At 45.7% G+C, this 11,649-nt stretch overlaps 1 protein-coding gene and 1 long non-coding RNA gene across 12 annotated transcripts; one reads left to right on the forward strand and one right to left on the reverse strand.

Annotated features, from left to right (window-relative positions):
- Nucleotides 1–1,358: 1,358 nt before the first annotated feature.
- Nucleotides 1,359–4,234, reverse strand: LOC105499327 (uncharacterized). Its single transcript, XR_011618360.1, has 3 exons — nt 3,769–4,234; nt 2,400–2,533; nt 1,359–2,151 (listed from the first exon to the last, which is right to left on the reverse strand). It is a non-coding gene; the product is annotated as an uncharacterized lncRNA (long non-coding RNA).
- A 2,191-nt stretch (nt 4,235–6,425) lies between these two features.
- On the forward strand, nt 6,426–11,035 carry LOC105499325 (armadillo repeat containing X-linked 2). Of its 11 annotated transcripts, none has more exons than XM_024786928.2 (6): nt 6,426–6,534; nt 6,789–6,882; nt 7,139–7,211; nt 7,722–7,829; nt 8,156–8,228; nt 8,586–11,035. In XM_024786928.2, exon 6 carries the CDS (start codon nt 8,713–8,715, stop codon nt 10,609–10,611), a length of 1,899 nt encoding a protein of 632 aa, XP_024642696.1. In that variant the 5' UTR covers nt 6,426–6,534; nt 6,789–6,882; nt 7,139–7,211; nt 7,722–7,829; nt 8,156–8,228; nt 8,586–8,712; the 3' UTR covers nt 10,612–11,035. The 11 variants fall into 11 exon arrangements, with proteins under 11 accessions (XP_024642696.1, XP_070945374.1, XP_011770166.1 ...); XM_071089273.1 differs by having other exon boundaries at nt 7,766–7,829; XM_011771864.2 differs by having other exon boundaries at nt 6,789–6,871; nt 8,156–8,232.
- The last annotated feature ends 614 nt before the right edge of the window (nt 11,036–11,649 follow it).

Here is an 11,649-nt window from a genome sequence, read left to right on the forward strand (position 1 = left end):
CATCCCCTACCTGCTGTGAGTATTGGCTGCTGAAGATTCGTACTCTTGCCCTTGTCAGATACACCATGTCTAGAAAACCTGAGGAATTAAAACCTCTCTCCTTTCACCCCACACCGCCGCCCTCCCCCACTCCCCCCCGCCGCCCCGCCACCCACTCATGCATCCTGTCTTGAAATCAGTGGGCATAAAAGCCTGGCTCCCTTGTCTCAAGGTGCATTCTTTCCCTGGTGCCCTTCACGTTCCACAGTCCCCCGGACTCAGGCTGAGGCTAGACTTCAGTTGGATCATATCTATGCTGAGTTTCTTCCCCTGTCCTATGCTGCTCCCTTCACTTCCATATAGGTTTCATCTAAGGATACTCCCTTGATAAACCACTTTCACAAGAATCCCCATTCTTGGTTCTGCTTCTAGGGAACCCCACTTAAGACACCAGGATACTAATTTATATTTCATTTCTGTCTCTGTTTATGTTTTCCACTTCCACTTTCCCTTTCTCAGTCAAGCTAACTCTGCACTTCCCTGCCTCAGAGAAAGTTTATGTCAGGACTTCCCAGAGTCCATTTCCCAGAAACCCAAGTCCATTGTGAAGAACAGAGTTCGAGGAGTGAAAGATTTCCCTCACACTAAAAAGAAAATGGCCCACCACCACCACTGAAGGGAGAAAGAAAGGGGCCTTTGAATTCCTTGAGCAGATGGGACCTCTGCCCTGCTCCCCAACAACCCAGAGAATACAGTAGAAATTCAATGCTGATGGCCATGTGACATACCTTGGAGACTGAGTCCTATCCAGGATGCCCAGTCTCACCAAATTCCTGTCCCCTCTATGCCAAGCATGTCACACAAGCTGCTTCACTGGCCCACTGAAAGGCTCATGGAAACATGGATGACCCGTTTCACAGCTATAACAAGTACAGAAAGACACTCCCCAATACCTTGGTAATGGGTAACCCCGGGGACCTGGCACCACCCCCAAATCCCTGTGATAGGATGTTCTGCCATCCTGGAATCTACAGAGGACTGGCTTTTTTATGAAAATAAAGATGTTTAATAATTCTTTCACATACGAGTTACGTTTCATACCTGCTTCATGAAGGGCAGCAAAAGGGTAAGTTTATGATTATTACGCTTTGTTATTATGAAACATTAATTAATAGGATGTTTATGAAGCATTTCCATTAACTAATAAAAGTAATACCCTGCAATGCACCTGAAAAAATAATAATTTCAGGGCAACATATACAGTATGACTGCAATAATGTTAAATACACACATCCACATACTTAGGAAAGACAAGGAGTGGTAATTGTTTGGTGGCTTATTTTTATTTTATTTCTTATAGTTTTCTGTATTTTCTAAACTTTTGTAGACATGATTATTGTTTTTCAAATCAGCTGGTCTCTTCTTTTTCTGCTCTCTACCACAGGCCAGTCAGTAGTACGAGGCACGAGCCCGAATCACCAGTCCCACTGCTATCAAGTCCGAGTTCTAAGCTCCGCCCATGCTACAGCACTGTGAATGTCTCAGGGGTGCTCCCTTAGGCTAGTGAGAACACATTGAGAGCAGGAGTTTGAAGCCGCAGTCAACTTGGCTGTAGGGACTGAGTGTTTAGGGGGAGGGGAAGGAGGAAGGAAATGAACCTTTAAGCTTCTCCTCCTTTTGCGTGGAAAACCCACCACTGATGGACAGAGCAGCAGACACAGACAGACGGAAGCGAAAACCAGACAGGAACAAAGAGGAGATAATTTGGACTTAGTGCTCAGTGGATGCACCAACATCTGAATGTGCGTCCAGACCCAGACCTTTCCCTGTTCAGGGTCCAGGTTGTCAGTCTGTCTCTTATTTCACAGTCCTCCATCGCTCTGCTACATGATAACCACTTTCTTCCCTCCACCTCCTGAAGTCACCAACGTCAACCATTTCTGCTGCTGACACTGCCCTGCCTTTGACAAGTCACAAAATGAGAACAAGCCTGGGTTCGGGTTGTCCCCTTGGGGAAACAGAGAAGTGCCTCCTAACTTGAAAATTGTGCTGCTACCTTCCACCCGGACTTCAGGAGTCTCCAATCAACACCCACCTTCACACCAACCTACAAGGATCTGGATGGGTTTCCTCCCTCTCCTCCTCCACCTTCTTAGGCCACAGTCACACCACCTTTAAGGAAATAGGGAGCTGAGAGCTGAGCAGGAACCGCTATTTGGACCAACACACCAGCACATCAGCTCCTGGTCACGTGAAGCCACTTCACTGGTGAGTCTGGGTCCCAAATTTCCCCTCCCATTATTTGCAAGGTCCCTTACTCCCCGCCTTCCCTCCCACCACCTCCACCATGCGGGGCACTGTCACTCATTTTCTTTTTAGTCTTTGCGCACACAACAAATGTGTCATCTTTCTCTGATTACCGGAAGAAACAGCATCTTCTCCTGAGCTACTGGTCATTTCTACTTCTCTGGGAAACAGGCCCATCCTCTTCTCTGCTCCCTTCACCACTTCTATTTGGACTCACTAATGTTCATCTCTGCAGTCCTGAAAATACCTGGAAATGAAGATGAGGGAGGGAGTGTCAGGAAAGGAAACAGTAGGAATGGATTCTGTTACTTTCTTGTTAACACTATTCTATTCTTTGTTATACAAACATGCATTTTTATTATTGAAAAATGTTAAAGAACTATTTTCATTCAAGAAAAATGATTCACTTTTATTAAGTGGCATATATCAAAAATGATAATTCTCACTGCATAATGAGTTCTGCACATGTCACTCAAAGCAATCTTAAGTTTTCTACATCTTGTCCCATGACAACATCCTGATTAGGTAATCACTTGAGAGTTTACAAATCTGATGATATGCCAGAACCAACTAGGTTTATTTCTGGAACGTAAAGGTGGTTCAGTGTTAGAAAGTCATTCATTCATTTATTCATTTATTCAGCACGTGTACTGAGCACCTACTACATGCCATGCATTGTTCTTGATGCTGTGGTTACAGCAGTGAATAGAGTTGACTTAAATTTCTAACCTCATAGTTCTTACATTCTGTGAAACAGACAAGCAACCAACAAGATAAAACATATAGTATATTGTTATTAATAAGTACTAAAGAAAAAAAATAAATGGCAGGAAAGAAGATATGAAAAGTCAAGATGGGATGAACTTTTAGAAAGGGTGACTAATGAAGGACTCGCTAAAAAGGTGACCTTTGAGTAAAGATCTGAAGTCTGTGAGGGATCTAACTAAGTGCGGTGATGTGTGGTGGTAATACATCCCAGGCAAGAAGATGAGCAACTGAAAAGGCTCTGTAAAGGGAACATGTCCAGTATATTCCAGGAACATCAAGAAAGCCAAGATGACTGAGCAGGGTGAGTTAGATAGAGAGAGAGAAGTAGATTAGGCAGAAAAGTAGTAAGATTGAATAGGGTAGGGCCTTGTCAGTTGTAATAAGGACATTTGTATTTCCTCTAAACAACACAGGAAGTGGGTGGGGAGTTTGAACAAGGGACATGTGCCTGGATGTGTTGAGAATAAACTATAGGAAGAGAAGAATGACAGGGACATTGGCCTGTCTACATCATTCCTAACAACAGCAAACCAAAGAAGAAAAGAAACCTCACAATGAAAGCATTTGATAAAATAAGTCACCATTCCTAATTTAAAAAAAAATTAGTAAAATAGGAATAGGAGAGAACTTCATTTATGTAGTAAATAATTATATGTAATTCCATGAGTCGTACTTAGATGAATTAAATTAGATATAAAAGAAAATATCCTTAACCTGATGAAGAAGATATCAGGAGCTCTTCTGATCTGGCAGATTCATTCCTCTCTCTGGTCTATCAAGATTACAGAACTTAACGACTTGCCTCCATTCACTGATAGTATTTCTTTGTACTACATGTGTGTGCACGTGCAAAAGAGAGAAAGAGACAGACTGGTAAACATAAGTGAAATTAGCCTTGAAAAAAAAAAAGAAAATACTTCAATCCAAACAATAAAAGTTATACTAAATAATGAAACAAAAGAGGCATTCCCACTGACTTCAAGAACAAGATCAGGAGGCTGTTAAGGAAGTTCTAGTCAATGCCAGTCATTAAGTTCTGTGATCTTGGCAGACCACAGGGAGGGACAAATCTGCCAGATCAGAAGAACTTCTGATATATTCTTCATCAGATTAAGGATATTTTTGTTTATGTCTAATTTAACCAAGAACGACTCATGCAGAAGAAGAAACAAAAGGGGGCATAAATGTTGGAAAGGAAGAAATGAAAACTCATCATTTACAAATGATTATATATAATACCAAGATAAGCCAAAGGTATCACTTTAAATTAGAATTAATAAGACAATCACAAAAATTTGGAGCTTGATTAATAAGCACAAACGCACTTACTAATATGTGTCTAAAAAGAAAGTTGGAAACGGTTGACAGTGGCTGGGAGTGGAAAAGATAACACAAGGTTCTTTCCCTGTATACTTTATATATTTCCTATTGTTTTGAATATTTTTAACCACTAGTATATATTACTTGTATTACCAGAACAAAATACAAGATTCCTAATCTGGACTATTATACATACATAACACAGACCCTCTTGGCCATTGTATTAACTCTTAACTTTTTGTGGGGTGGGGATTACCAACCCCTTGAGAAACTGATGAGGTCGATGATCTCTGTTCCTGAAAAAAAAAAAAAATGCATTTAGCCACACATATAATCCCAAACAAAACTTTGCAGGTGAATGCAATTTCAGGTGGTCCACAGAGTTGACCGGGTGAGAACACCTACTCTGGGTTCATCAGTGGGGATTGTTCCCTGGGCATACATTTGGTTGAGAGGACACCAAGGTGGATGTGCACTGGCAGGCAGTAACCTTGCAGCAAGGCTAGACTCTTCCTGTGTCCCCTGGAGCTAAGGAGATCAGAAGTGAGAGGCCCAGGAGGCTGCATCTCTTAGGCCAGGTGGTAGTAGCTGACAGTGTTTGGAGCAAGGTTCACTGGTAACCACGAATAAGGATAGACAGCAGTCAGGCCTGGGAACTTCCCCCAGCAATCACATTTTGTGTGATCACAAAAACCTTTTTGTGAAATCACAGGTTTCACAAATCGTCAGCTGCAGGGTCAGGTAAGAACAGCATTCCTTTCTATGCATCAATGGGTTACCTCTGGGAACTTCGGGAAGGGACGGAAGGAGCCAAAGACATTTAACCAGGTCTGCGTCTTGGTCACTTGTCCAGATATATTTTGGGAGTGAGCAACTGAGCCAGGTGCCTGAACGCAGGAGATGAGCGGCTCTGGTATATGGGAGGGAGTAGAGAGACAGCATCTCCCTCCTCCTCCTGACAGGGCAGGGAGAATTTGACCACCCTGCACCCACCACACTCAGTTTCCTTGGCCTCACAGCTCTTCCTTTTTCCCAGAGTTGAATCATTAACAGGAACCTAATCCGAAGACAGGTGTTCAAAACTGTCATGGTTACAGCCATCAAATTACAGGAGGTTCACACACAGCAGTCAGCAATGGTTTGGGAATATTAAATAAATGTGTTTCTGTAACAGAACAAGACAGGATCATTTATTTATGCAACTTAAAAGCTATCCCAGAAGGAGAAAAAAGTAGCACATTATTTGTCCAAAATAAATAAGATTGGACAACTGAACAGCTCTCTGTGGATCAATTTACAGATCATATGGAAATACGCTTATCTTATTGAGAAATATTTCATTTTAGATGTTCAAATACCTTAGCATATTTTAAAAACTATTTCCTATGTGGCCAAAAGAATTCATGTTCTATTCGGTAAAAATTAACCAAAATTAATGGTGCTTTCCAATGGACGCAGGAAACCTTTTTTCTTTACAAAACATGCCCACCCTTTTTTTGTTGCTACTTCCCACATTGAATTCTTGTTTTACTGAATTTTTTTTTACTATAAAGTATGATGATAGTTTTAAAAGCAAAACAGGAGTATTCCAGAAGTACAGACCCCACTCCCACTCCTTGTCACCTTTCTGACACTCTGCCCCTTAGCTATACTGGAACAGGGCATCAACTGCAAGGAAAATCCTGGGGACTAGGGGCTGAGGAACTAGAAGTGGAGCGATGGAAGAGTGTCCAGTAGCCCAGAAAAGGATGAAACAATTCCCCAACAAAAAAGTAAAAATTTTCAATAGCCCTCCGAGAAGATGCAGCCCCTCCCAGGTAACCAGAGAAAGGCAAATTCTGAAAGCAGGGAGAAGGGGCTACTTTGGGCCTCCAGGACTACAAAGACAAAAAAATGAGTGACAGGACCTGATGTGGTCGGGGGAGATGGGAATGGAAGTAAAGGAGGGGGTTCGTACTCTTGGTAGGAGTGGAAATTGGGGACACAAGCTTACTGGCGATGCAGTCCTCACGTGACCAGGAGCTGACGTGGGCAAAGGTACTTAAAGCCCTGACCGCCGTCCCCCGTCCTCCTCTGGGTACCAACTCTATTGCGCAGCTCGCTGCCGTGCGTTTAACCCAGGCGAGGAGGAGGAGGAGAAAATTTCCCAGACTCGGGCAGGTGGGTGCGAGGGTGGGCACAGTCTGGGACCCCTGAATGGGGTAATCTAGGGATGCGGGAGTCGGAGGCCGCGGGTGCCTCGGTCTCCGCCGCTCCTGGCCGGCTTTCCAGACCTGAGGTGCTCAGACGCGGCTCATTTTGGTGGGCGGCGAGGAAAGGGGGAGGGGGAAACGAAAAGACTTTTGATAGAGTTTACGAAGAATCCGCTTACTTCCTGTCCAGCCAGTGTTTTTGGTTTTGTTTATAACATTCAGGCCCGCACCCCGCATCCCGTCCTGTTTTGAGAGGAGGAGGGAAGAGAAATAAACGTGGCAGCGCATAGAAGGCCAGCGGAGAGGTTGGGAAAGGGTAACCAGGAGGCGGGGGTGGGGCATGCAATTTGGTAACAATCTGGGCCGTACACTCCCACCCTGACCTCCCCCACCACCGCCCCCGCACCCTCCCATCACCCAGCCGACCCTCTGTGCTTTGGGAGTGCTGGGAAATGGGTGTACCAGCTGCTGTTGGAGAGATGGCGGGTTTGGCGCTGTCTGGGCTTCACGGGAGGTGGGGGTGGGGGGGACCCTGAGAGAATCTGGTATTAAACCGCCTTGTTAACTCGCAGACTGCTTTCCAGACACCTCCAGCCCACACAGCCGTTCACCCCCCGTCTTTTCAGTCCTGGAAAAGGAATTCGGGTATGCAGGCGGGAGAAATGGCGGTTGTTGGGGGGATTTGTGGAAAGTGGGAGGTAAAGCCCATAACAGAGAAATCGTGGAAAATCTCAACCCTGAACCCGAAAAGGCAGACGTTGAGGCCCCTCTTCTGCAGGCTAATCCTAGGCCTAGGGGCTGGGTAGTGAAAGACGGGTGATCCTGGGAGGGGAACACTGAATTGTTTGGCAGGAGTCCCCCATACCGCGTCCCATCCGGCTTTTGCTGCACCCTCGCCCTCGCCCCGCTCCCCTCCCGCTTCGTTGGAGGAGAAGGGGTGTGGCGGTGTGTCCCGGAGAAATGGCGGATGGGGGCGGGGCAAAGCGGAAGGAGAGATTGAGTGCCTGGGGAGCCTGCGCAGGAGGAGGATTGAGAAGGGAGGGTGGGGTGAGAAGAGTTGAAGGAATTGAGAGGTAGAATCATTTGACATTCTGGTGTGCGAATACGAAAAGGCAGTTACTAAGACCCTTGTCCTGGTGCTGATCCATCCACCAGGCTTTCATTGTCTAACGGCGACAGGCTATATTTCTGCTCTTCAGTCTGTCCTTAGGATGAATCTCTAACTGAACTGAAGTAAGGAGAAACAGCCTTGAATCTTTGGAGGTCAGTGTTGGGGTTGGAATTGTCTGGGGCCCCCAGGTGTGGGTGTGGCAGAGACCAGAGCAGAGTATGGGACCAGAGGCTCCTCCTGCATCTTCTCTCTTTTAACTTAAAAGACACCCTTGCCCCTTTCCCCGGGCCCTTTCTTTTTGGTGCAGAGAAAGGGGCGTGGCATCTGCCTTAGTTAATATTTGGGGGAGGAAAGGTTGAAGAGGAAAAAAGGATCCCTGAGAGGGGGAAAACTTTTGACCCACAGGGTTTCAAATCAGGAAAAGAACCAGAATTTGTCCACCAAAGGCTCAAAAACACCCTTTCTGATCTGTCCTCAGGTCTGTCTTCCTTTTGGGCTCTGTGCAACTGCAGCTACAGTGGAAAAAAGCAAACTACTCTTGCTCCCAGGAGGTTGGTATGTGCATGAGCAACATCTAGGGACCTTGGGGGTAGGGAGTGGGACATCATAGCAGTATCTGAGGTCTCTACTGTTTTCCCAGCTCTCCACCAGCTTTGCCGATGTCTGTACTGCCTCTCGTCCCCCCATTTAGATGCTGCAAGTTGTAGGCATTGGCAGAGCAGGCTAAGGTTGAAGATGTAGAAAACATTAAACTAGGTCTGTGAATCAGCAAACACAGGCCTTGACACCTGTGTTTGGGTGCTAGCCTACCGAGCAAGCATTGTGTCCCTAAACTCTTCTCTAAGTAAAACTGGTTAGACACGAAGTGAGCAAGAGCCCTAAGCCTCATTTTTATCCTTTACCCCTAGGCCCTGCCTAAGCCTCAGCAGAACTTGTAAGCCTAAACTGAAGAGCCTCACCCGGAGGAGCAGGCATCCCTTAACCTTAAGCAAGCCACTTCCACGCCCTGGATCAGTGAATAACCCCAGCTGCACCATGAGCCGCGTTCGGGATGCTGGCTGTGTAGCGGCGGGGATAGTGATAGGGGCTGGTGCCTGGTACTGTGTCTACAAATACACCAGGGGAAGAGACCAGACCAAGAAGAGAATGGCCAAGCCCAAAAACCGGGCTGTGGCTGGGACTGGAGCCAGGGCTAGAGCTGGGCTAAGAGCCGGATTCACAATCGACCTTGGGTCAGGATTCAGTCCCCCAACCCCAGTCCGCGCTGAAGCAGAGGACAGGGCTCAGGATGAAGCCTCTGTTCTGGACACAGTTGGAGCTGAGGCAGTGGCCCCAGCTGCATCCAGCGCTGAGGCTCAGAGTGGGGCAGGCGGTCAGGCCCAAGAGGCAGATGGAGCCAGGGTTGGGCCTAAGGCTGAATCAATAGTTGGGGCTGCAATGGCTTCTACAATTGCACCACCTCCCGGGGTGACAGAGGCCCTTGGGGCTGCAGAAGCCCATGCAATGACAGGGGCTCCCAAAGTGGCAGAAGCTCCCAGAGAAGCGGAGACTTCCAGGGCAGCGGTGCCTCCTGGGACAGTGGTGCCTACTGAAGCAGCAGCACCCACTGAGGTGACCGAGGCTCCTGGGGTAGCAGCACCTACCAAAGTATCTGAAGCTCCTGGGGTGACATCGCCTACTGAGGCAGCTGAGGCTCCTGTGCCCGCAACGCCTACTGGGGCTGCAGCACCTACTGGGGCTGCGGAGTCTCCTGGAACTTCTGGTTCCCCTAGAACAGCGGTGGTTCCTGGGACATCAGCCGCCAAGAAAGCAACCCCTGGGGCTCACACTGGGGCTATACCTAAAGCCACATCAGCAACTGGAGCGGTACCCAAAGGTGGAGCCAAGGGTGTAACCAGGTCCCGGAATGGGGGCAAGGGCAAGGGCAAGAAAAGCAAGGTTGAAGTAGACGAACTGGGGATGGGCTTCCGTCCTGGAGATGGGGCTGCAGCAGCTGCTGCAGCCTCTGCCAATGGCGGACAGGCTTTCCTGGCAGAGGTCCCTGATTCTGAGGAAGGGGAGTCCGGGTGGACTGACACAGAGTCAGATTCAGACTCTGAGCCCGAAACCCAGCGCAGAGGGAGGGGAAGAAGACCCGTTGCCATGCAGAAGCGCCCCTTTCCTTATGAAATTGATGAGATTCTGGGTGTTCGCGATCTCAGGAAGGTCCTTGCCTTGCTTCAGAAATCTGATGATCCTTTCATCCAACAGGTAGCGTTGCTCACTCTGAGCAACAATGCCAATTATTCATGCAATCAAGAGACAATCCGCAAATTGGGAGGCCTCCCAATTATTGCAAACATGATCAACAAAACTGATCCCCACATTAAGGAAAAAGCCTTAATGGCCATGAATAACCTGAGTGAGAATTATGAAAATCAGGGCCGGCTTCAGGTGTACATGAATAAAGTGATGGATGATATCATGGCCTCTAACCTGAACTCAGCAGTTCAAGTAGTTGGACTAAAATTTCTAACAAACATGACTATTACTAATGACTACCAGCACCTGCTTGTCAATTCCATTGCAAACTTTTTCCGTTTGCTATCTCAGGGAGGTGGAAAAATCAAGGTTGAGATTTTGAAAATACTTTCAAATTTTGCTGAAAATCCAGATATGTTGAAGAAACTTCTCAGTACCCAAGTGCCAGCATCATTTAGTTCCCTCTATAATTCTTATGTGGAATCAGAAATCCTTATTAATGCCCTTACTCTTTTTGAGATTATCTATGACAATCTCAGAGCAGAAGTGTTTAACTATAGAGAATTCAATAAGGGTTCCCTTTTTTACTTATGCACTACATCTGGAGTGTGTGTTAAGAAAATTAGAGCCTTAGCAAATCACCATGACCTCTTAGTGAAAGTGAAAGTTATAAAGCTAGTGAACAAATTCTGATTGGTTATGTACTGTCAAAAGACTTGAAAGAAATTTCTTGATTTTGCAGTCTGGAAGTGTTGAAAATTGAAAGTTACTGCTTTTCCACTTGCTCATGTAGTAAAGGAATCCTTTCAGCTGCCAGTGTTGAATAATGTATCATCCAGAGTGATGTTATCTGTGACAGTCACCAGCTTTAAGCTGAACCATTTTATGAATACCAAATAAATAGACCTCTTGTACTGAAAACATATTTGTGACTTCAATCGTGCTGCTTGGATGGAAATATTTTTACTGGTTCTTCTGAATTGACAGTAAACCTGTCCATTATGAATGGCCTACTGTTTTATTATTTGTTTTGACTTCAATTTATCCACCAAAGACTTCATTTGTGTATCATCAATAAAGTTGTATGTTTCAACTGACAAAAAGTCGTTCTAATGCTTGAATTTAAAACCCAGCTGGAGAGATAAGGTACATAAATACAAAAGGATATATACAAAGATCTATGAAAAATAATAATAATAAATAAATACAAAAGGATTACTAACAGTACCTGGGCATATGCTCTTTGTCGAATATACATGATCTGTTTAAATGAAGCAGAGGTTGCTGAGAAAGTTTCAAGGAGGAAGGGTGCATTTAAGCCGAGCCCTGAAGGGCAACATAAAAGGGCATTCCAGGAGGGGGAAATGCTTTGGAGAAAGGCATGGAAGTGAGAAATCCGTTCCTGTGATAGGAAGGTAGCCAGTTTGCTTGGAATGGAAGCCATAGGAAAAGGAATAATGAGAGATAAATGTGAAAATTCAGAGTGAGGAAAGTTTGAGGAAGATCCTGAACCCCAAGCCAAAATATTGAAATATATCCTGTCTCATTATGCAAGTCACTGAACAGTTTTGAATAAAGGAAAAATAGGTGGCAATATGAAAGATGGATTGGAGCTATGTTGGAGACTGGACATTTATTAGAAAGTTAGAATAAGCCAAGCAAGAGATGATGAGGGGTGAAGTGGGGTGGTGACTAAAGGAACTGTTAGTGTATGATGATGATAAGAGACAA

The sequence above is a fragment of the Macaca nemestrina genome, chromosome X (assembly GCF_043159975.1).
Source record: "Macaca nemestrina isolate mMacNem1 chromosome X, mMacNem.hap1, whole genome shotgun sequence".
Lineage (NCBI taxonomy): Eukaryota > Metazoa > Chordata > Mammalia > Primates > Cercopithecidae > Macaca > Macaca nemestrina.